The sequence below is a fragment of the Mobula birostris genome, chromosome 4, assembly GCF_030028105.1.
Source record: "Mobula birostris isolate sMobBir1 chromosome 4, sMobBir1.hap1, whole genome shotgun sequence".
Lineage (NCBI taxonomy): Eukaryota > Metazoa > Chordata > Chondrichthyes > Myliobatiformes > Myliobatidae > Mobula > Mobula birostris.
Genome location: NC_092373.1, coordinates 115966406 through 115992493, shown reverse-complemented (window position 1 = coordinate 115992493; position 26088 = coordinate 115966406). Strand labels below are relative to the sequence as shown.

General features: G+C 42.3%; 1 protein-coding gene across 3 annotated transcripts in view; it reads right to left on the bottom strand.

The window, feature by feature from the left end:
* The window catches only part of acox3 (acyl-CoA oxidase 3, pristanoyl), a 167058-nt gene that overhangs the window by 108250 nt on the left and 32720 nt on the right, over positions 1-26088 (bottom strand). For all 3 annotated transcript variants that reach the window (XM_072255944.1, XM_072255946.1, XM_072255945.1), the window contains exons 3-7: positions 22369-22599; positions 20385-20459; positions 15830-15919; positions 8911-9054; positions 5771-5859 (exon numbers count right to left, since the gene is read on the bottom strand). In XM_072255944.1, the coding sequence (XP_072112045.1) occupies positions 5771-5859; positions 8911-9054; positions 15830-15919; positions 20385-20459; positions 22369-22599 (629 nt within the window). The remainder of the gene's footprint in view (positions 1-5770; positions 5860-8910; positions 9055-15829; positions 15920-20384; positions 20460-22368; positions 22600-26088) is intronic.

The following is a 26088-nucleotide window of genomic DNA, read 5'->3' as shown; positions in this document are numbered from 1 at the left end:
TGTTGGCCTTGGAACATGCTCATCTGAACTCTTTTCATTTTCGAAAGCCTTCCACTTGCCCGTTGTCCTTTCACATACAAACAATCTCTCCCAGTCAACTTTTGTGAGTTCCTGTCTGATTCCATCAATATCGGCCTTCCCCAGCCTGGGGCCCATGAACCCCTTGCTTAATGGTATTTGGTCTACAGCATAAAAAAAGTTTGGGGACCTCTGCCCCAATAGGACTTTGACTATAGGGAAAGTCAATATTTCAAGATACTGAAGCTACCAGGGTTATTGTCACTGATCGCAAAATACTCCCCCACCCCTTGCCCATTTCCCAAGACGGGATCAAATATTATCATGTTTTCTATTACTTCATTAAAAGATATAATTAAGCAAATCAAAGAATCCAGATTTAGCAAATCAAACAATCCAGATGTTACAAATCTGTCTTGACATTAACACAAATTTCCAAAAATGTTTGTTGACCTTGGTTGCTAATTACTAATTCTACAACCTCATACCTCACTGTTTGAAACTAGCTAATCTGTAATTGCTATTGTCTATTTTCTTTATAAACTTTCTTAATAAAGAATGTCATAATTTCTGTTTTTAAACCACCTGCTACCTTGCCAATGTCTAAGGAAAGTTGGAAGTTTATGGCAAGCCTTTCTACTATCTGCACCCTTACTTCCTTAGCAATCTGGGAGACAATCAATCTAGATCAGGTTCCTTAATCACTCAAAACACAGCCGATCATTCCGGCATATTAGGGTTCAGGCTGAAAACACCACCCACTCTCCAGATCCCCAGTTCACATTTGAACTGACTAGTGAGTCAAATGCTCAACTATCAGGACTTCTGAACAGTTAGATGCTGGATTATTAGGAGTTTTACTATATATACAAAAGACAAAAGATTTTTGAGCTCTCTTTCATATTAAATGTAATTTTATTGACTTTTAAAATCTTTGCCAATCTCATTTTCCTCTTTGTTTCCTCCCAGTTCACTATATTTAGCTGTGTTCTCACTTGAAGAATTCACCTGACATGCATCATACCTCAATGGGGTTCAGCGAGAAATATATTCCTATTGGCAATTTGCAAAGAGCTAATGGCCGGACCATTTATATGTTGTGATTTGGAATGATGCTGGTGGTGATGGGGGTTATATTGAGCATTGTAACATTAACTCCAATAGTTTCTTTGTGAAGCTCTGCCCTCACAAGTACCACACCTGTGAAGTTAAGTGACACCTGTCCAATTTTTTTTTAACTGTGGGAATGTTGACAAGTAAATGTCATGCGAATCTATTTTGCTTGACAACTCAGTGCATCTACATCTTCACCTTCTTTAAATTAAAAAAACATAAATAAAAGAGATACTGTCAGAAAGCTACAATCCATGATGATGTGAAGACACTTTAACCTACTCAAAGTTCAATCTAACCCTTCCCTTCCACATAGACCACATAGACATCCATTCTTTCACCTACGTGCCTATCTACGTATGTCTCTAACGTCAGCCCTGGCAGTGTGTTCCAAGCACCTACCATTCTGTGTGTTAAAGAAAAACTACTTCTGACATTCCCTCTGTATTTTTCCTCCCAACATGTTAACGTTATGTCCTATTGCATTAGCCATGTCCACCCTGGGAAAAAAATCACTAGCTGACAACTTGATCTATGTCTCTTACCAACTTCTACACTTCTATCAAGTCACCATTCATCCACCTCTCCAAAGAGAAAAGCACTAGTTCACTCAACCCATCCTTTTAAGACACGCTTTCTAATCTAGGCATCATCCAGGTACTCCTCTCTGCACCTTCTCAAAAATAATCCACATCCTTCCTATAATATGGTGACCAGAACGGAGCACAATATTCCAAGTGTGGTCTCACCAGGTTTTCATAGAGCTGTAACATTACCCTGTGGCTCTTGAACTCCAACGCACTGTATGCAATCTTAACCAGCCTATCAACTCGCACAGCAATGCTGATGGATCTGTGGCCCATGTCCACTGCCTTCAAGATCAACCTTCCAAAGTGAATCATTTCACATTTCTCTAAATTGAACTCCATCTGCCACTTTTTAGCCCAGCTCTGCATCCTGTCAATGTCTCTCAACAACCTGCTTGTTGTTCATCCATTGTCATCGTCGATGAAAACCTCGACACCATTATGATGATGATGATGGTGTCCAGACTAGCGCATGATTTGGATTTAAGTGAGGGAAAGTTACGCAGCGTCAGCCTCACTCTCTCTTCCCATTTCCCATCTGGATCCAGTGGCAAGACAAGAGTCGAGACGACTGGAGATGGGACTAGGCGCAGTGGATGACCAGGACGTCTTCTGTGTCTTGTTCTACTCTACACGTTCCACAACACTTGCAGAAACTGCCTTCTTGCCCGTTAGACCTTCCATTGGTCTCGTCCGCTCAATCCGCCAGAGTCTGTCTTCACATGCTGGGATAGACAACTCCCTATCTCACCGAGGGTTTGAGACCCGTCAGCTACCCTCGCCTGGTTTAGCTGGTTTGTCGAAGCCGTTGCCCGGGGTGTGGCCACTGTCGCATGCAAACAGCTACGGGGAGCCACAGGTGAGAGCTGAGTGCCAGGTGGGGACCAAAGGTGGACTAACCGCCTTGAAAAGGATGCAACATGTTCCCCCATCAGAGGTGCTACCCCTCCCTGACACCCCATACACCTCTGCATCCTGTCAATGTTCCTCAACAACCTGCTACACTATCCATCACACCACCAACCTCTAGGTCATCTGCAAACTCAGTAACCCGTACTTCCACTTCCTCATCCAAGTCATTTATAATGATCACAAAGAGCAGGGGTCCAAGAACAGATCTCTGCAGAGCACCACTGGTCACCGACGTCCAGAAAGAATACTCTCCATCTCCTACCACCCTCTGCATTCAGTGAGCAAGTCAATTCTGAATCCACACACAGCCAGTTTTCCTTGGATCCCATGCTTCCTGACCACCATGGGGATCTTTGTCAAATGTTTTAATAAAATCTGCATACACATCCACCGCAATACTTTCATCAATTTGTTTTGTCACTTCCTCAAAGAATTCAATCAGGCTCGTGAGACACGACCTGCCTCTCACAAAGCCACATTGACTACCCCTAATCAATCTTCTCCAATGCTTATACATCCTGTCTCTAAGGGTCTTCTCCATTAGATTGCCCAAAATTGACATAAGACTCACCGGTGTATAACTCCCAGGGTTATCCGCGCTTCCTTTCTTGAACAAAGGAATGGTGGGAGGTGGGTGGTGGTGATTTAGGTCCTTGGGAGGTTGGTGGGTAACTGCTCTGTATTATGGTCTAACTATTAGTATAATAATGGCTGTTATTCTTTTATGATTTTTGTGAGAAATAAAAGGACAAAGAAGAGGATATTAAAGAAATAAATGGGTACACATTGAAGTAGATGGAAGAAAAGGGAATTTTGGTAGGGTTTTGAAAGTGCATCATTGCTTTATATACAGATATATGCATATTTCAATTGCTGTGTTTGGTAAAATGTAATGTTGTCATGAAATGACAAAAAGGCAGGAATGTGGAAATGTAGTAACAAAATAGCATTTTTGTCTGTAACAAAATGGAACCTGTATTGTACCAGAGTGCTTTGCTGATAAGTGTTTGTGCAACCTTGAGTACATGACAACCTGCAGAAAGACAGGCGAATTTGGTTTCTGGAAGAATGCTAAGTACACTAATTAAGCAGACTAACAGAATGCACCCTGTCTTTGAACTGGCACAGGCAGATAACACTTGTGTATGAAGGAGTGATTATGCTATCTGCTTTTTTGAAGCTATCACTGGCTATTATGTGGTGTTAATCTTCCCTTGCTGCAAGGAAAATAAACATGCTTACTTATTTACTATGAGTTACTTGTTGTTTGTTATATCCCTAAGTATATCTCACCAACATCCTTCATTGTTTCTAAGCTTAAGACCCTTGTAAGAAATGCCACACGTTGCATTTGCATGCAAACTTTTTCATGCTTCATGCTCAAGAATACCTAGGTCCCCCTATATTTCACTTACTTGCAATCTCTCTCCATATATAATTATCTGTCCTATGTTTCATTTAACAACAGCGCATGAACTCACATTTACCCACATTATACTCATCTGCCAAGACTGAGTGAGTAGACTATATCCTGTTGAAGAGTCTCTGTAACCCTAATGTAGCATGCCCTTCCACCTCTTTTCCTATCAAACGTGATCTTGGATGCCTCGCATGCTGTCCCCTTCTCCAAGTCTTTAATACTGTGGGAATAAAGGGAGCCTTTTCTGGTGGGCTTCCAGTGACTAGTGGTGTGCCGCAGGGGGCAGGTGTTGGGGCTGCTTTCTTTTGCATTATATGTTAATGATCTGGATGGTTGAATTGATGGTTTTGTGGCCAAGTTAGTGGATGATACAAAGATAGTTGGAGGGGCAGGTAGTGCAGAGGAAGCAGGGAGTCTGCAGGAGGACATAGACAGATTGGGTGAATGGGCACAGATGTAGGAGATGAAATACGGCGTAGGAAAGTATATTTGGTAGATGGTTTAAAGGCATGGACCCTTTTCTAAATCAGGGGTTCCCAATCTAGGGTCCACAAACCCTTTGGTTAATGGTAGAGGCTCATGACATAAAAATGGTTGGGAACCACTGTTCTAAACAGATAGATCATTCAGCAATTGGAGATACAAAGGGAAAGCCCTCGAAAATGATTCTCTAAAGGTTCACTTGCAGACTGAGTCATTGGTAAAGAAGGCAAATTTAATGTTAGCATTAATTTCAAGAGGAGACTAGTCCATTCAATATACAAATTAAAATCATGACTCTTTGAACAGAGTGTCCAGGTAACTCTCCCTCGAGATATGTTGCAGGATCTGAAGCTCAAACTCCTGCTTACTAACCCTGAGCCAAAGTTCTCTAGGCAGCCAAGCCTGCTGCAGATATTATGGTAAACAATAGTGGAATCCAACAGTTCCCATAATTTGTAATTGTAGCACATTGCTGCCCAGCTGTCTCTGTTCTACTTAATGAAATAAATTACATTTAATTATGTTAAATATGTACCCTATTGATATACTAATGATCCAGATTTAAAACTCTTCCTCAATCTGAACAGACAGCAAAGTCACTCAACCTTTTCCTGTGATGTCACACCTTGCCATTGACAGCTCTTTGGAGGTCCTTGCTTTTTTACAACTGAAGTCAGATCTCTGGATGTGCTATCTATCTCAGATCCCCCACGCCTTCAAAACCAGCTTCCACTCTCACTGTGTCAGACGTCCTGCTCTTTCCAAACTTGCCTATGCTCTCCCTGTCTCAGGCTCTTCACTCTTCTTAAACTTGCATTTACTCTCAGGTCTTGGGCCACCTGCTCTTTAAAAACAAACCACTTTCTCCTGTATCTCCTTTGTAACATCATTCCCCATGCTTGTCTTAGTATATTGCTGCATCTTGGGTTAAAAATGTTATACAGATACAAATCATTATTAATTCTCCAGCTACTTAAAACATATTTACATTTTAATTTGGATAGGTTAAGTGAGAAGTGCACATTAGTTGATGGACACAGACCAAATTTATTTTGATTTTTTATTTCTGTGAGTTATATTTGCCCTTTTGTCATAAAGTTGAAGTAGTAATGAGACTGTCCATGCTAAGTGATCAGTTTGTTGTAATTATTTCATTTTAATTATGACAAAAAATGTAAAGAGTTCAAGAAAATTGATTCATATTAAAACTGGAAAAAAAATAGAACCAATACTTTACCCATTATCCACACCATTGAATCCTATCTTCTTTCCAATATCTCCAACTATTATTCCAGGTATTGAAAACAGTGTCTTGGGGTCTCTGATCTAAATACAATAAAAGAAAAGTCTATGGAAATAAACTGACTAAAGGATTATAAAATGACTATTCAATGCTATAGTTCAAACCAGGCTAAGAGATTGAAAGGCAATGTAGGCCGCTGTTTATACAAGTCATTTGGATGAATTGTTTTCCTGAACCTAGCATTCTGCTTCACTGTGGGTGACAGGGACTTACCTCTCATGGTCTGTCCTTCTTCGCTCTTCTCCCTCCCAGAGCTATGATAAGAATTCCATTATACTACCAATACAGTAATACGACAGAATCCTAATTGTTGATTTCTAATAATCTTCTGCAAGATATGGACATTTGTTTTGATGATTACAAAGATATGGCTTACAGGAGAGCAGGGGTTGGTGGGGTGGGGGAGAGCTACTGAAACAACTCACAACTGTGTAAAGGGATTATATTTTAGAAAGATAATTGAACAAAACTATATGGACTATATTAAGGGGAAAAATGGCAATGTACTGAACAGATATTTGAAACAACATTAAATTTCACCTTTTTTGTTCTTGACCACAAACTAATCAATGGGGATACCAACGAGCAAACCTGTGGAAATATTTTTAATAAATTCGCTGATTTACTCTCTCTACACCCATGACTGGACCACGTGGCTAGGCATAGCTCTATAAGTTTGCTGATAATATAACCATTGTTGGCAGAATTTCAGATGATGACAAAAGGGCGTATAGGATTGAGATGTACCAGACAGTTGAGTGGTGCGCAGTGACAACCTTGTACCTTGTTAGTAAGATCAAAGAGCTGATTGTGGATTTTGGGAAGGGTAAGACAAGGGAACACAAACCAATCCTCACAGAGGGGTCAGATGTGGAGAGAATGAGCAATTTCAAGTCCCTGGGTGTTAGAACCTCAGAGGATCTAACCTGGTTCCAACATATTGATCCAGCTGTAAAGAAGGCAAGACAGCAGCTATGTTTCATTAGGAGTTTGAGGAGATTTGGTTTGTCAACTGAAACACTAAAAAGCTTCTACAGATGTACCATGGAGAGCATTCTGACAGGCTGCATCACCATCTGGTTGGGGGCGGGGTACTGCACAAGATCAAAGTAAGTTGCAGAAACTTGTAAAATTAGTCCGCTCCATCATGGGTACCAGAGTCCAAGACATCTTCAAGGAGCAGTGCCTTAGGAAGGTGGTGTCCATCATTAAGGATCCCACCACCCAGGACATGCTCTCTTCACTCTGTTACCATCAGAGGAGGCACAGGAGCTTGATGGCACACACTCAGTGATTCAGGAACAGCTTCTTCCACGCTGCCATCTGATTTCTAAACGGACATTGAACCTCATTACTTTTTTATTACTGATTTTTTGCACTACTTACTTTAACTTAACGATTATATTTATTTATCTGTATGTCATTGTACTGCTGCCGTCAAATTAACAAATTTCATAATATAGGCGAGTGATATTAAATCTAATTCTGATTCTTAAATACAATTAACACTAAGGCAGTATTCGTGCTGAATTTTAATTATGCAGGTATTCCCTGGAGTATAGTTACTGTGAAGCTTCAGAATTACTAAACTGCACTCAAGAAAACTTCTTTTGCTTAATTGTCATAAATCTGAGGTGGATGCTCAAGTCTAGATGTAAGGAATGAAGCTGGACAGGGAGAAGATATCATTGGGAAGCCACAGCAACAGCTTCTGCATCCAGCACGTCGTTCTCTATAACTTCCACTTTCTACAACGGAATCCTACAACTAAGCATATCCAGAAGAAGATGGTGCTAGTGAACAACACAACCAAGGGCGACAGCTTCCAGACGGTTCATGAAACTGCCTCTTTCACATTTTCTTTTTCTTTCAAAAGTGGCTCTGCTGTTGTTAGAGCCTGTGGTGTGTTTTCCTGGCTGATTAAGAGATCTGGCGCTTTGCTCTCTCTGGAGTTGTTTCAAGCGAAGTATGCAGCGTCAAAGCCAGGAAGTCTGGTTCAAGCCCACGATCAATTCCATTTCTCACTGATTAAAGCACAGAGGACTGTGTGGATGGCGAGTGGGTGTTGCTCACTGCTGCTGGAGGAGGGTATCTGTGTGTGACAGTCTCCCTCTCACTCTCACTCGCTGCTACTGAAGGAAGGTCCCTGTGTTTGAATGGTCTCTCCCTTGTCGCTGGTGGAGGATGGTGCCAGAGTTGCAGGTCTTGGACAAGGTTTAATCAACGTGGTTTGAGGATTGCACTCTGTAGTTCATGTTATGATGTGTTTCTGGTACCTCCTTTTTTTTTTTTGCTATTTTGGGTGGTTTTGAATCAGGGCAGCTTTCAGATAACGAATATTGAGAAAAACATCAAACCAACCCCCCCCATCTGAAAAAAATGATGTAAATACAACAAAAAAATTGAGGAAAAAAAACACAGAATACAAAACACAAAATCGGAAGAGTCCAGGCATTTTGTTGTGTTTGCATGATCTTTTTTCAGATGGGGGGGGGTGGGTTTAATGTTTTTCTTTGGACAGGTTCCATAGTTTTGTTTTGTGGTTGTCTGTGAGGAAGCTGAACCTTGGGGTTGTATACCGCATACATAGCTTGATAACAAATGTACTTTGAATCTTTTAATATTCCCCTTACCCCATTCTCCTCACTTGCCCGTCACCTCCTTCTGGTGCCCCAATTTCCCTTTCTTCCATGGCCCAGTGCCCTCTCCTATTAGATTCCTTCTTCTACAGCCCTTTACCTTTTCCACCTATCAACTCCCTGCTTCTTACTTCATCCCCCTTCCCCATCTTCTGGTCTTCCCCCTCACTTGGTTTCACCCCTCCCCCCCATTCAAGCACAGGGATCTTCAGAGATTCTGCCAACAAGTGTGGTGTCATGGGCGAATTTATAGGTGCTGTTTGAGCTATGTCTAGCCACACAATCATGAACATAGAGAAGAACAATGAGTTCATCATGCACCATTGAAGTGTGCCTGTGTTGATTGTCAGCGAGAAGAAGATGTTATCGCCAACCCATACAAATGCTTCATAAAAACAATTATGAATGGGATTCAGTGTTAAACACAAGCCTTACCTGAACAATAAAAGCATGAAGTCCATGACAAACTCCATCAGCCGTATAAAGCTGTGCAAATACTACAGCATGTGTGCCATTTTTCCCCATGTTTCCAACCCAGAATTTGGCTGCTTCAGAGTCAGGAGAATTGATGATAAATTCCTAACAGAAACAGAATAACGAGCCAGATGTAACTGTGCCAGAAGTTTTTAAAACTTGGACTAGCAAGTCATTAGAAAACTTTATAATTATTGCGAAAAATATGGTATATAATTAAATGCATTGATATCACTATATGGAAATATTAACAGAACACACTGATAAACACATGGAAACACCTTACCAAAAAAGGCTTAGGAGCGTTTAATGTAAATTTTTATTATCAAAGTACATATATATCACCATATACAACCCTGAGATTCATTTTCCTGTGGGCATACTCGGCAAATCTATAGAATAGTCACTATAACAGGGTCAAAGAAGGATCAACCAGAGTACAGAAGACAACAAACTGTGCAAATGCAAATATAAATAAACAGCAATAAATAAATAGAACAAGAGATAATGAGATACAGAGTCCCTAAAGTGAGATCATTGGTTGTGGGAACACTTCAATAATGGGGCAAGTGAGTGTAGTTATCCCTTTCTATTGAAGAACCTGATGTTGAGGGGTAGAAGCTGCTCCTGAACCTGGTGGTGCGAGCCCTGAGGCTTTTGTACCTTCTACCTGATGGCAGCAGTGAGGAAAGAGCATGACACGGGTGGTGAGGATTTCTGATGATGACTGTGGTTTCCTATGACAGTGTTTCATGTAGATGTGCTCAATGGTTGGGAGGGCTTTGCTCGCAATGTACCAAGCTGAGTGCACTACCTTTTGTAGGATTTTCTATTCAAGACATTGGTTCTTCCATACCAGGCCATGACACAGCCAGTCAATACATTCTCTACGACACATCAATAGATGTTTGTCAAAACTTTAGGTGTCACACAGAATCTCCACAAACTCCTAAGGAAGTAGAGATGCTGCTGTGCTTTCTTCACAATTGCACTTGCGTGCTGGGCCCAGGACAGGTCGTCTGAGATAGTAACACCCAGGAATTTAAAGTTGCTAACCCTCTCCACCTCTGATCAGAACTGACTCATGGACCTCTGTTTTCCCTCTCTCGAAGTCTATAATGCAGGATTGTTATGTAAACATTCATGGCTTCAAGGTTTTTGGATTAAATTCAAGCTGAAAAGGGGGTAACTTTATGAACCAGTGAGAGATTTGAGAAAAGATCAAGCATGGCTGCACTGAACCACCAAACTAAACAAAAGCAACCATACTGTGCACTGTGGATCCCTGGGAGACAGACGACCAAATATATAATGATTGAAAAAGCAATGGAACAGTAATGAGCAGGGGGAGGTGAAGAAGTTTGAACAATTACCCCTAACTGGGATGCATTCAAAGTAAAAGAAACAAAGGACATGCAATTATTTTGTTGCATTCAGGTCTACCTTTTCAGCCAGTATGTAGCAAGTCCAAAGCCTAACAGGAGGTAATGCAAAGGAAATTATGGATTCAGTTTCAGGGAAAGAAGGGATATCCACCCAAATGTTTTTTGTGGTGCTGATCATAATTCAATTTGATTTAATTCACTTTTGAAAAGAATGAAAACAAAATAAGAATAAAAGTTTTGGGGTAGTCTGATTTCACTAGACTAAGAAGAAATTTAGCACAACTGGACTGGAAACTATCAGATCAAAAGAAACAATTTCAGCAAGAGATTCAAGAGCCTCAGGTTAAACTTCCTCCTACAAAGAAAAAGGAACAAAAGGGAGCTCATGTGAGATACCAGAAGTAAAAATAAGAAATATAATAGAACAGTATTATGGGAATATTAAGAGAAGTATTGTTCTCAATTAAAGCTTTATTTCCCAAAGTGCAGCAAACCCCCAGAATGCACCTTAAAAAAACTGTATTCAAGCTTTAATTATTCCCTTGGTCTTAAGGTAATATTATTTGTGTATATTTTCCATAAAAAAGAAAATTACCCCATAAAACCAAATCTCTGTCAGATGAAGCCTTAAATCTAAGATGTCAAAATTCACAGTTTTTTGTATTAATTGCTTAAATCATTGGATTAAGTGGTTAAAGTCTTGAAGCTGCTAGGCACTATGTAAAAACTACTTGCTGTTCAAAAGTCTTCATCTTCTGCTTAAAAAGCTGAATGACAGAATCCACCATGACTCTGAGTAAGTTACAAGTGGAAAGGATTCATTCAGGTTATCCAGTTCAGTAATATTTTAATTTATGGATTACAGTAAATATCCTAGATGATTTTCAAAATCCTCAAATGTAGATATTGTGACTTAGAAATCCAAAACCATAACTACTATCTCCATTACCCTAAGGGAAGGAAATTAAGAAAACCCTCAAATTGTTGCTAAACTATTTCCCAAAATGCCAATTCAAAATACAGTATTTATTAATTAACACATTTCCAATAAACACAGAAGTTTCATTTCTGGAAGTAGAGTTCCTCACACAAGTCACAACATTAACCTGAATTACATATGTCTATTAGAGAACTTGTCTATTCCCATTCAATCCTGATTCAACTCCATACCTACCAGGATTAAGTCATTAAAGACCAGAAATACAGAGAGTAAATGAGTCCAGTAAATTACACCTTGCTGCTATTCTTTCTTCTGTATCTTTGTACTTTTTCAGGTAACTGGAAAAGCTATATTAAACCGTTAAGTATAGTTTTCCCTATAATGAACATTATTAACTGCATGGACAAGACTATAAACAGTTAACTATTTCAAACTTTGAGCACAAGCATGACAGGCAGCAGACAGGTGGAGCATTGTCTGGTTCTCTTATTCTTACAGGTACTCAAAGCAATGATACCTCTGACCCAGAAGCAGATAACAGCTATCTCTGACAGTCCTGTGCTGCTCAGAGATCCCATCATCTCCATGCAATACATAGGGGTAGATGCCTGCCTTCTTCTGGTCAGCCTGGACCAGGAGAATGTCTTCGACAGGATATCCCCAATGTATATGATGGACATACTCTCCAAGAGGGGGAGAGGGGGAGGAGGAGAGGGGGAGAGAGGGGGAGGGGGAGAGAGGGGGAGGGGGAGAGAGGGGGAGGGGAGAGAGGGGGGAGGGGAGAGAGGGGGGGAGGGGAGAGAGGGGGGGAAGGGGGACAGAGGGGGAGAGGGGGAGGGGGGGAGAGGGGGAGGGGGGGAGAGGGGGAGGGGGAGAGAGGGGGAGGGGGAGAGGGGGAGGGGAAGAGGGGGAGGGGAGAAAGGGGGGGAGAAAGGGGGAGGGGAGAAAGGGGGAGGGGTGGGAGAGAGGGGGACAAGTGAGAGCGGGACGGAAGGTGGAGAGAGAGAGAGAGAGAGAGAGAGTGAAGCAAGCAAGCAATAGATATTGTGAACATGAGATGAAGAGTCCTTGAAATTGAGTCCATTGGTCATGAGAACATTTCAATGATGAGGCAAGTGAAGTTATCCCCTTTGGTTCAAGAGCCTGATGCTTGAGGGGTAATAACCTTTTCTGAACCTGATGTTGCGAGTCCTGAGGCTCCTGTACCTGCTTCCTGATGACAGCAGTGAGAATACACCATGTCCTGGGCAGTGGGTTTTGAGGAGAGAAATGGAAATTGGATTCAAGTGCTCTACACTGATATCTATTATGTAATTTAAGTCAACAGGAAGGAGGCAGATAAGTCTGGAGTCAGGCAGGGTTGATCACTCCCCTGTGTTTTTTTGTGTATTGTATAAAACTCTTTGCCAAATCCATCAGGAAGGAAGAGAAGTGTTTTGCTAGGCAGTACAAGCACGTTACTTAGAACCTATCTGTGGTCAATGTTACTGTCTTCTGCTCAGATCCACGGTCAGCTCGCCAAATGATCAGCATCTGCAACCAGTGTGAGTTGGCTTCGAGGGCCAGTGTCAGTGGTGGTAACAGTGAGATGGTGCTCTTTGGCAACTGGTCCGACTGAACAAACGCCACTTTTGCTGCCAGGTCTGACTACCTGAGGATGCTGGGGATTTGGTTTGAAAGGGCTGAGGTGTGTAACACATATCGGCAGAAGCAGATTAGAAAGATCAATCAAAAATCTGGTCTGTGGAAGTGACATTCACAGCCAACAACTGGGAAGAACTTGGTCATCAAGTCCGAAAGGCTCTCAGGGCAGCAGTACCTGATGCAAGCATGGCTCGTTTCCCTCTTCCTCTGCCTTGGTAACCAGCAAAGCCATCCAGTTCATCTGGGGGTTCAGGGTGACATGAATCGGATGGGTCACGATGTACAAGTCCTCCTGGAATGGGAGTAATGATGTACCCAGAGTAGTCCTCAACCTGACGATCACCTTTGTGTGTAGCTGCATCAGACTGTACGTGGATCCAAAGTATATGGGCACCAAGTGTCACTACATGGCTGAGGTTGGATCTATCCCTGGTGTTGCAGTGGACAGGTCTGGCCCCACTGCTGTGCAACGTCCCAGTCCTTTGTGGGAGTCCGTTCAAGCAAACACTTTCAACCAAAGTCCATCAGGCAGTGGTCAGCACAGAATGTCCTACAGACAATGCAGTATAGGGAGTCCATGAATACTGTGAGGTGGCTCCTGAGAAAACTCCTCCAAGAATGCCTCATCACCAAAACTCACCAACTCAGTCAGATCCATCCTATACAGAGAACATACTGTCCCTAGCACATGCTGTCATCAGGGTGGCTGTGGGAGCGAAGACATGGTCATACACCTCGTTACGGACGTGCTAAGAGAGTGTGGGGAAGGACGCATAGCACCTTGTTTCAGTGCCTCCTCAGCACCTGTGTAATGCTGGGCTCTGACCTATGGGCTCTTTCCAGAGGCATGAACTGAGACAGACGTCAACTACTGCTGTAAGGTCTTCAACCTGGTGAAAGTTGCCATTTGGACAGCTCGAAGCTTGTAGGTGAACCACAGAGATGACTGTTAGGGAATGCTGTGGACTGGCATATTTTGGGCTGCAGAAGTATGTTGGGGGGGGGAGATGCACTAAGGCTTTGTGGGCAAGGACCACAATCCACCATCACATCGGGGGAGGGGTGTGGAGTTGGATGGGGAAGTCCCTCAAACACTAAAAGGGTGTATCATTTGAGGAGGCCACAAGTGGCAATGGTGCTATGGTTTAAGAAATAAATGAACACTACTGAGTGTAGTCAACATCAATTCAAAAATTTTGCACTGTTTCTTCGGAGATTTACAAGGATGTTGCCTGGGCTGGAGGGCATATCTTATGAGAATAGGTTGAGCGCACTTAAGGCCTTTTCTCCTTGGACCGATGGTGGCTGAGAGGTGACCTGATAGAGGTGTACAAGATGACGAGAGGCATTGATCGTGTGGATAGTCAGAGGCTTTTTCCCAGGGCTGAAATGTCTAACACGAGGGGGCACAGTTTTAAGGTGCTTGGAAATAGGTACTGAGCAGATGTCAGGGGTAAGTTTCTCAGATAGAGATTGGTGGGTGTGTGGAATGCACTGCCGGCAGCAGCGGTGGAAGCGGATACAATAGGGTCTTTTAAGAGCCTCTTAGATAGGTACGTGGAGCTTAGAAAAATAGAGGGCTATGTGGTAGAGAAATTGTAGGCAGTCTCTAGAGTAGATTACATGGCTGGCACAATATTGTGGGCCGAAGGACCTGTAATGTGCTGTAGATTTCTATGTTCTATATTCTTGCCTTGTATGCACGAAGTTTGTTGTATTTACTGATTGTTTAAATATGTACACTATGACAAGACACTGATGGCCATGAATATTCTAAATTGTGAGTACAGTGTAATAATTTATTAATATAGATAACTCTCTTTTTCACCTCTCTACCCCTTCAAGATAAAATATAGCATTATTCTCTGTATGTTTAATCCTTTACAATTGCACAATTCTTCAATTCTATGAACAGGTCAGAAAAGTGACTTCTATCAGTTATTTGGTAATTTGATTCTTCATTGTATATGACATGTTGACTTGATTACCTTAATATATTTTCTGTTGATCTTTAATAATAATTAATAAAAAAGATTTTAAAAATGAGAAAAGTGACTTCTTGTGCCAGGTCTCAATGGCTGGCCTCCTTGTCTGGGATGGATGATGACTGTTTTCCCAGCGCTGAACATATCAAGTCAGGGTGCAGCTTTGCTGGTTCCACCCGGGAGAGCTGAAAGCAGTACTGCCTCTGGGGGCACAGTGAGGAGATCCTGTTTCCAAAACACCTCTGACAAATGGCAAGGTCTATTGGGAACTTTGCTTGTTGTAAACACTTCTAGTATTTTTTTTACACAAGTTTCAGGCAGGCAATTAAAGACAATTTAAATAAATTATTTAAAATATAGAAAAATTAAAATAATCTAAAATATATAAACCACATAATTCATCAAAATGTGGTAATGTTCAATGATTAAACATTGCAACTTGCTTTCTCCTCTTCATCACAGGCCAAAGCTCTAAAATCCCCATTGAAATGGAATCTGAGTGGTGAGTCCCCAGCAAAATACTGAAGAATTAAACAAGACTGGTATTTGCCAAAGGATTGAAACAATCAGTCTGCAAGTCTGAGTGTGCTTGATATCATAGTACATTAGATGAAATTTTGGACTTTCTCAATTTGGAACCACTGTCAATACCCGTGAAATTCAGCCAATTAAAGCATCCATTGCTGATGCCACCGAGCAACTTCTCATGACCACATGTGTGGCGAAGTTGATCTGAAGCTAGAAGGTGGAACCATTAACGCCAAAGTTCATGGAGGGTTTTGGCAGGACTCTAAATTAGAGACTGCTTAGCAGCACTTACTGCAGGTCTCCTCTCACCATCATAAAAGATAAAACCCAGAATGGTCAATTAATGGAAGCAAGGTACTTTGAGAAGCACGTAGTCAATCACCTTTGGAGCTACAAACCTGAGTGGCGGGATCATATTTGGCTGTTGTTCTAATTGCTTTGGTATTGCTGCCATGGCTCAACTCTGTCAACGCAAAGCATCCAAATATCTACGTACAATGAGAAATAAATTATAGGATCAATGTGTAATGAAGTGACCAATAATATGTTACAAAATATTTTAAAATTATTGCCAAACATCAAACAGAGAGAAGAATGTGGAAACAGGAGTACAGAAACAGGCAGGGGAGGGGGGTGGAGTAAGAGACAAAGAGAGAGGGGAGAGAAGAGGGAGAAGTAGAGCAGAGGGATGGTCTCTCCTGTCACTCTAACTCTTTTTACTCAGCCACTCGTGCCGTGACCCCATCTCTCTCGCTACTGCTTCCTCTATCTTCCTATCCTGGTGCCTTCTCTTTCCCCTCCTTTCCTTCATGTTATTTCCTTACTTAATCTTCCCATTTCCTTCCTTTGTACTTCTGTTCCTTTCATTTTCTCTCTCTCTCTTAATGTCTCTGTCTCTCTCTTCCACCCCCACACCCTCTCCACAATTCCCTCACTCCCCTCTTTTTTCTTACTCATCCTCTTTTTTCTTTCACTTTCTTGGTGGTCCCATCTTTCCCCTTCACCACTTCTCTCACAAGACCATAGGAGCGAAAGTAGGCAATTCAGCTCATCGAGTCTGCTCTTCCATTCAATCATGGGCTGATCCAATTCTTCCAGTCATCCCCACTCCCCTGCCTTTGATGCACTGGCTAATCAAGAACCTATCTATTGCTACCTTAAATGCACCCAATGACTTGGCCTCCACAGCCATCCATGGCAACAAATTCCACAGATTTATCACCCTCTGACTACAGTAATTTCTCTGCATCTCTGTTCTAAATGGATGTCCTTCAATTCTGAAGCCGTGCCCTCTTGCCCTGGACTCCCCTACCATGGGAAATAACTTTGCTATATCTAATCTGTTCAGGCCTTTTAACATACAGAATGTTTCTATGAGATCCCCCCTTCATTCTCCTGAACTCCAGGGAATACAGCCCAAGAGCTGCCAGACGTTACTCATACGGTAACCCTTTCATTCCTGGAATCATTCTCGTGAATCCTCTCTGAACCCTCTCCAATATCATTATATCCTCTCTGAAATAAGGAGCCCAAAACTGCGCACAATACTCCGTGTGGTCTCACAAGCGCCTTATAGAGCCTCAACATCACATCCTTGCTTTTATATTCTATACCTCTAGAAATTAATGCCAGCATTGCATTTGCCTTCTTCACCACCGACTCAATCTGGAGGTTAACCCTCAGGGTATCCTGCACAAGGATTCCCAAGTCTCTTTGCATCTCTGCATTTTGAATTCTCTCCCCATCTAAATAATAGTCTGCCCATTTATTTCATCCACCAAAGTGCATGACCATACACTTTCCAACATTGCATTTCATTTGCCACTTCTTTGTCCATTCCCTTAAACTATCTAAGTCTCTCTGTAGGCTCTCTGTTTACTTAGCGCTATCTGTTCCTCTACCTATCTTTGTATCGTCGGCAAACTTAGCCACAAATCCATTAACCCCACAGTCCAAATCACCGACATATATCATAAAAAGCAGCGGTCCCAACACCGATCCCTATGGTACTCCACTGGTAACCAGCAGCCAGACAGAACAGGATCCCTTTATTCCCACTCTCTGATTTCTGCCGATCAGCCAATGCTCCACCCATGCAAGTAACTCCCCTGTAATTACATGGGCTCTTATCTTGCTAAGCAGCCTCATGTGTGGCACCTTGTCAAAGGCCTTCTGAAAATCCAAGTACACCACATCTACTGCATCTCTTTTGTCTACTCTGCTTGTAATTTCCTCAAAAAATTGCAATAGGTTAGTCAGGCAGGATTTTCCTTTCAGGAAACCATACTGGCTTTGGCCTATCTTGTCATGTACCTCCAGGTACTCTGTAATCTCATCCCTAACAATCGATTCCAACAACTTCCCAACCACTGATGTCAGGCTAACAGGTCTAGAGTTTCCATTCTGCTACCTTCCACCCTTCTTAAATAGCAGAGTAACATTTGCAATTTTCCAGTCATCCGGTACAATGCCAGAATCTATCAATTCTTGAAAGATCATTGTTAATACCTCCGCAATCTCTCCAGCTACTTCCTTCAGAACCCAAGGGTGCATTCCATCAGGTCCAGGAGATTTATCCACTCTCAGACCATTAAGCTTTCTGCGCACCTTCTCAGTCATAATTTTCACTGCACATACTTCACTTCCCCGACATTCTTAAACGTTCTGTATACTGCAGATGTCTTCCACTGTGAAGACTGATGCAAAATATGCATTCAGTTCCTCTGCCATCTCTGCGTTTCTCATTACAATATCTCCAGCGTCATTTTCAATTGGTCCTATATCTACCCTCAACTCTCTTTAGTATCTTCTTTGATATTTGTCGCCAGCTTCCTTTCAATAATTCATCTTTTCCTTCCTAATGACCTTCTTAATTTCCTTCTGCAAGTTTTTACAAGCTTCCCAATCCTCTATCTTCCCACTGGCTTTGGCTTCCTTGTATGCCCTCTCTTTTGCTTTTACTTTGGCTGTGACTTCACTTGTCAGCCACGGTAGTGTCCCTTTGAAAATTTCTTATTTGGAATATATCTTGTCTTGCACTTCCCTCATTCTTTGTAGAAACTTCAGCTATTGCTGCTCTGCTGTCCTTCCTGCTAATGTCTCTTAGCAGTCAACCTGGGCCAGTTCCTCTCTCATGCCATTGTGATTTCCTTTATTGCACTGAAATACCGACACATTGGAATTTAGTTTCTCCTCCTCAAATTTCAATGTGAATTCAAGCATATTGTGATCACTGTTCCCTAAAAGTTTCTTAACCTTAAGCTCTGTTATCACCTCCGGATCATTGCACAACACCCAATCCAGCACAGCCGATCTCCCAGTGGGCTCAACAACAAGCTGTTCTAAAAAGCCATCCCTTAGACATTCTACAAATTCTTTCTCTTGAGGTCCAGTACTGGCCTGGTTTTCCCAATCCACTTTCATATTAAAATCCCGAACAATTATCTTGACATGCCCTTCTGACATGCCTTTTCTATCTCCTGCTGTATTTTGTAATCCACATCCCGGCTGCTGTTTGGAGGCCTGTATACAACTGCCATTAGGGTCCTTTTACCCTTGTCATTTCTTAACTCAACCCACAGAGACTCTACGCCTTCTGATCCTATGTCATCCTTTTCTAATGATTTAATATTATTTCTTATACACAGGGCCACACCACCCTCTCTGCCTTCTAACCTATCTTTCCAATACACCGTATATCCTTGGACGTGCAGCTCCCAATGGCAGCCATCCTTTAGCCAAGTTTCAGAGATGGCCATAACCTCATACTTGCCAATCTGTAACTGAATTTCAAGATCATCCATTTTATTTCTTATACTGCACGCATTCAAATATAACACTTCCAGTCCATTTTTTGTTGCTTTCTGTTTTAAATGCACCACGCCTCTATTGTCCTGCAACACATCCCACTGGCTGTGAGATTATGGCTCATCTCCTGCTTATCCTTTCTATAATCTCTGTTGCACGCTATCTTTGGTTTACTTCTGTTTTTCTCTTCCTCAGCCCTATCACTCCAGTTCCCATCCCCCTGCCAAATTAGTTTAAACCCTCCTGAACAGCTTTATTAAACTTGCCTGCTAGGATATTGGACCCCTTTGGGTTCAGGTGTAACCCATCCTTTTTGTACAAGTCGTACCTCCCCGAGAAGGGGCCCCAGTGATCCAGGAACCTGAAGCCCTGCCTCCTACACCAGTCTCTCAGCCACACATTAATATGCACTATTCTTGCACTCGCTAGCACGTGGCACAGGCAGCAATTCCAAGATTATTACCCTCGGATGCTTTTCAGCTTCCTACCTAACTCCCTGAATTCTCTCTTCAGGACCGTCTCCCTTTTTCTACCTATGTCATTGGTACCAACGTGTATCAAGACTTCTGGCTGTTCAACCTCTCCTTTCAGAATACTCTGCATCCGATGCGAGACATCCCATACCCTGGCGCCTGGGAGGCTACACACCATGCGGGTATCTCTATCAGGCTGACAGAACCTCCTGTCCGTTCCCCTCACTTTGGAGGGAATGACTACTGCATTCCTTTTCTCTCTCCCATCGTACCCTATCCAATCCATTTTCTCTATCTTGTCACCTTCCCTTTCTTTCTCAGCCTTACTCTTTCCATTTTCCTTTCTTCCATCGCTTTTCTTCATCCATTATCTCTATTCTTCCCCCCTTCTCCGCTGCTATCCTCTTCTCTCCCTCCAGTTCCTCAGCTCTTTTCTTCACACCTCCTTTTCCCTCCATTCTCTCACCCTCTTCCACTCCCCTCTCATTTCATTTCTTGGTCAGTAAGGGTGTCGGGAGAAGGCAGGAGAATGGGGTAGAGATGGTAATAATTCATCCATGATGGAATGGCAGGGCAGAGCCAATGGGGCAGATGGCATCATTCTGCTCCTATGTCTTGTGGTCTCTCAGCCACACTCAGAAAATTACTAACTTGTAATTATCGAAGACATTACCTCCATATCACTTATTTTTTGTAGCCATTGATGATGTCTATTAGATCCCGCACCAACAATGGTACCTAAAAACAACTAAAATTTAAACAGATGCTGGTCAGAACACAGTTCAGAAGAAATCATTTCTCATTTTATTTTCTTCTTTTGATAGAAATAAATGTTACAACCTAATTTAAAATGAGTAGATTGTCAAAATAATCCAAAGGTTAAACAATTCGAAGTACATTTGGTAACAAAGTATACTGTATGTGCAATATACAACCCTGAGATTTACCTTCTCACAGATAGCCATGGAACAAAGAAAACCAGAGAAACCTGTTCAAAGAGAAACATCAACTACCCACCCCCCATCCCCATATGCAAATAAAAACATCCCCTTGTGCAAATAAAAACAAATCACGCAGACGGCAAAAAGAATGAGCAAGAAACACAGAATATAAAACACCAACTTGCAAAAGTTATCAAAAGTGTCTTGGCATATTCAGTGCAGCTCACTTCAGTTCAGTCTAGCACTGCACCATTTGTTACCTGGAGGCCGGCCCAATCAAAATCGCACAAAATACAACAAAAAAATGAGTGACCAGAACAAATCATAACATGAACTATAGATCCGACTACTAAATCCTACTATGAACCGATATAACATAAAACCATTTTTAAATGCATCTAGCAGCATTGAGACCAGACATTTTACTCACTACGAGGGATCTCAGTACAGACCCCTGGAGCTTCCAAATCAATACAATTTCACTCACTGTGTACCTCTTTGTAAGGGATAACTTTTCCATCTCTTTAGCTATTTACCCATATACTTCTTACCCTAGAAACAGTAATTGGTTTACATATTTATCCTTTGCTATACAATTCCCAGCTCCATAGAGTTTTTTGAAAAGTACTTCATTAGATACGAAAGCATTCAGGACATCCTTAGGACAATGGATGGCCGAACATAATTACAGCTTTTCTTATCTCATCACTCCCCTTCAACCCATTTGCTGCCTGTTGTGAGACTGCTTGTCCAAGATTCAATCTTTGATGATCTGCAGTTAAAGAATGAAGATTAAGCCTCTGCATCCCTCTTTGACTCGGTGGTAGGCAGTCGTTGATCCCAGGGGATGATGGATTTGTGCCGTTGAAGGACTGTGTCCTCTCCAGGGCGCAAGCCTGGGCAGGAAGATTTGAAGAACCTGCTGTTGCCTATTCAGTGGGGTCCCCCCTCTCCATGTCACTGATGTAATCCAAGGGAAGGGCAAGCACTGATACAGCTTGGCACCAGCGTCACTGAGGTTGCCAGAGTGAATTTGTAAACATCAATCTTTCTTAAGGACCCAGGCTTCAGATTTCTTCCTCGGGGTTTACTCCCAAAGCCTTTCCTATGGGTGGGTATGGCCGCAAGGCAGTGGAGTTTTAAAATTAGAGTTTTCCTTCTCGTAGGTGGACAGCCCTCCAAGGCTGATGAGCCCCACCTGCCCGAAGCCACTGGTTTCGAGGCGCCGGCGGTCCCCCTTGGCCACTTCTCTTGTCAGTGGAAACAGTTCTGCTGGGCCTAGTAGCTAGTCCACACGTGAAGGCCAAGAGTTGGACTTGGTTATCAGAGGCTATTAGAGTCGCACGCCATTTGGAGCACTTTATAGGTCGTGGGAGATAATCCCTACTACCACCCCTAGCTATGGCAACCTTAGTCCTTGACTACTGAAAACCTATTCCATTTCACATTCCTCCACACCTACTTTTGTACTGAGCAGATCCTTGTATTTCTGATATTAATGACAAATTTGATCCTAAATCTTTACCCTCTGTATAACAAGAACGCCCACTTCACCCTCCATAACAATGCCAACCTCTGACATTCCTTTAACTCATTTGCTGAAGCATTAACTTGTGTCATTTTTCCCTCTGGACACAATGTGGTTTTAAAAAAAAGCTGCAACCATGCTTTTTATTCTTGTACATACAGAATGACAAATTATTCCAGTCTACTCACCTGACTATTTAGAGTATTCATGCTCCCGAGCGAGAGGTCATACATATTTAAACATTCAGTAAATGCAAGAAACCTCAGAGGGTTTTGTGACGCTTCTACTAAGGTGCAAAAGTCATATTCAAACAGTCTTTTGCAGCGAAGGAAAGTCAGCTCTCGATATTTTTCCACAGAGAGATCTTCAGACTGATGAGCAAAAAGTGGATCGTTTTCTAGAGCTCTAAATATATTTTTCTGTTTAATGGAAAAAAGGAGAACAAAATTAACATTATTCGAGCTGTAATAGCAGATATAACAGATTAGAAAAAAATTAGTTGTTTCTTTTACCATTTCAATGCAAACCCAGCTTGTTCCACATGTCTCTGCTTATTAACATTTACTCCCAATTAATCAAGAGCTTGTAAAAACTACCGAGGTACAGGTATATTGTTAATGTCTGAGGTCAGAAAGGTGGTAAGTGGAATTATTTTGCAATGCCTTCAACAAGCTGTTGGCACAACATTAAGGGAGCAACATGCAGGCTTTAGAAAACATAGAAAATAGGTGCAGGAGTAGGCCATTCAGCCCTTCGAGCCTGCACCACCATTTATTATGATCATGGCTGATCATCCAACTCAGAACCCTGCTCCAGCCTTCCCTCCATACCCCCTGATCCCCGTAGCCACAAGGGCCATATCTAACTCCCTCTTAAATATAGCCAATGAACTGGCCTCAACTGTTTCCTGTGGCAGAGAATTCCACAGATTCACCACTCTCTGTGTGAAGAAGTTTTTCCTAATCTCGGTCCTAAAACGCTTCCCCTCTATCCTCAAACTGTGGCCCCTCGTTCTGGACTTCCCCAACATCGGGAACAATCTTCCTGCATCTAGCCTGTCCAATCCCTTTAGGATCTTATACGTTTCAATCAGATCCCCCCTCAATCTTCTAAATTCCAACGAGTACAAGCCCAGTTCATCCAGTCTTTCCTCATATGAAAGTCCTGCCATCCCAGGAATCAATCTGGTGAACCTTCTTTGTACTCCCTCTATGGCAAGGATGTCTTTCCTCAGATTAGGGGACCGAAACTGCACACAATACTCCAGGTGTGGTCTCACCAAGGCCTTGTACAACTGCAGTAGTACCTCCCTGCTCCTGTACTCGAATCCTCTCGCTATAAATGCCAGCATACCATTCGCCTTTTTCACCGCCTGCTGTACCTGCATGCCCACTTTCAATGACTGGTGTATAATGACACCCAGGTCTCGTTGCACCTTCCCTTTTCCTAATCGGCCACCATTCAGATAATAATCTGTTTTCCTATTTTTGCCACCAAAGTGGATAACTTCACATTTATCCACATTAAATTGCATCTGCCATGAACTTGTCCACTCACCCAACCTATCCAAGTCACCCTGCATCCTCTTAGCATCCTCCTCACAGCTAACACTGCCACCCAGCTTCGTGTCATCCGCAAACTTGGAGATGCTGCATTTAATTCCCTCATCCAAGTCATTAATATATATTGTAAACAACTGGGGTCCCAGCACTGAGCCTTGCGGTACCCCACTAGTCACCACCTGCCATTCTGAAAAGGTCCTGTTTATTCCCACTCTTTGCTTCCTGTCTGCTAACCAATTCTCCACCCACACCAATACCTTACCCCCAATACCGTGTGCTTTAAGTTTGCACACTAATCTCCTGTGTGGGACCTTGTCAAAAGCCTTTTGAAAATCCAAATATACCACATCCACTGGTTCTCCCCTATCCACTCTACTAGTTACATCCTCAAAAAATTCTATGAGATTCGTCAGACATGATTTTCCTTTCACAAATCCATGCTGACTTTGTCCGATCATTTCACCGCTTTCCAAATGTGCTGTTATCACATCCTTGATAACTGACTCCAGCAGTTTCCCCACCACCGACGTTAAGCTAACCGGTCTATAATTCCCCGGTTTCTCTCTCCCTCCTTTTTTAAAAAGTGGAGTTACATTAGCCACCCTCCAATCCTCAGGAACTAGTCCAGAATCTAACGAATTTTGAAAAATTATCACTAAAGCATCCACTATTTCTTGGGCTACTTCCTTAAGCACTCTAGGATGCAGACCATCTGGCCCTGAGGATTTATCTGCCTTCAATCCCTTCAATTTACCTAACACCACTTCCCTACTAACATGTATTTCACTCAGTTCCTCCATCTCACTGGACCCTCTGTCCCCTACTATTTCTGGAAGATTATTTATGTCCTCCTTAGTGAAGACAGAACCAAAGTAATCATTCAATTGGTCTGCCATGTCCTTGCTCCCCATAATCAATTCACCTGTTTCTGTCTGCAGGGGACCTACATTTGTCTTTACCAGTCTTTTCCTTTTTACATATCTATAAAAGCTTTTACAGTCCGTTTTTATGTTCCCTGCCAGTTTTCTCTCATAATCTTTTTTCCCTTTCCTAATTAAGCCCTTTGTCCTCCTCTGCTGAACTCTGAATTTCTCCCAGTCCTCAGGTGAGCCACTTTCTCTGGCTAATTTGTATGCTTCTTCTTTGGAATTGATACTATCCCTAATTTATCTTGTCAGCCACAGGTGTACACCCTTCCTTGATTTATTCTTTTGCCAAACTGGGATGAACAATTACTGTAGTTCATCCATGCAACCTTTAAATGCTTGCCATTGCATATCCACCGTCAATCCTTTAAGTGTCATTTGCCAGTCTATCTTAGCTAATTCACGTCTCATACCTTCAAAGTTACCCCTCTTTAAGTTCAGAACCTTTGTTTCTGAATTAACTCTGTCACTCTCCATCTTAATGAAGAATTCCACCATATTATGGTCACTCTTACCCAAGGGGCCTCTCACGACAAGATTGCTAATTAACCCTTCCTCATTGCTCAAAACCCAGTTCAGAATAGCCTGCTCTCTAGTTGGTTCCTCGACATGTTGGTTCAAAAAACCATCCCGCATACATTCCAAGAAATCTTCTTCCTCAGCACCTTCATCAATTTGGTTCACCCAATCTACATGTAGATTGAAGTCACCCATTATAACTGCTGTTCCTTTATTGCACACATTTCTAATTTCCTGTTTAATACCATCTCCGACCTCACTACTACTGTTAGGTGGCCTGTACACAACTCCCACCAGCGTCTTCTGCCCCTTAGTGTTACGCAGCTCTACCCATATCGATTCCACATCTTCCTGGCTTATGTCCTTCCTTTCTATTGCGTTAATCTCTTCTTTAACCAGCAACGCCACCCCACCTCCCCTTCCTTCATGTCTATCCCTCCTGAATATTGAATATCCCTGAACGTTGAGCTCCCATCCCTGGTCACCCTGGAGCCATGTCTCTGTGATCCCAACTATATCATAATCATTAATAACAATCTGCACTTTCAATTCATCCACCTTATTACGAATGCTCCTTGCATTGACACACAAAGCCTTCAGGCGCTCTTTTACAACTCTCTTAGCCCTTTTTAATGCTTGCCCTGGATTTGTCGGCCTGCCACTTTTACTTTTCTCCTTAGTACTTTTTGCTTCTACCCTCACTTTACACCCCTCTGTCTCTCTGCATTGGTTCCCATCCCCCTGTTGTGAACTAACCTCCTCACGCCTAGCCTCTTTAATTTGATTCCCACCCCCCAACCATTCTAGTTTAGGAAAGATCGCTACTGCACAGAACAGATAGCTAGCTTAAGAATAATCATTGAAGAGCCAATCGAATAGAATACTTCTGTCTGTGTCAAGT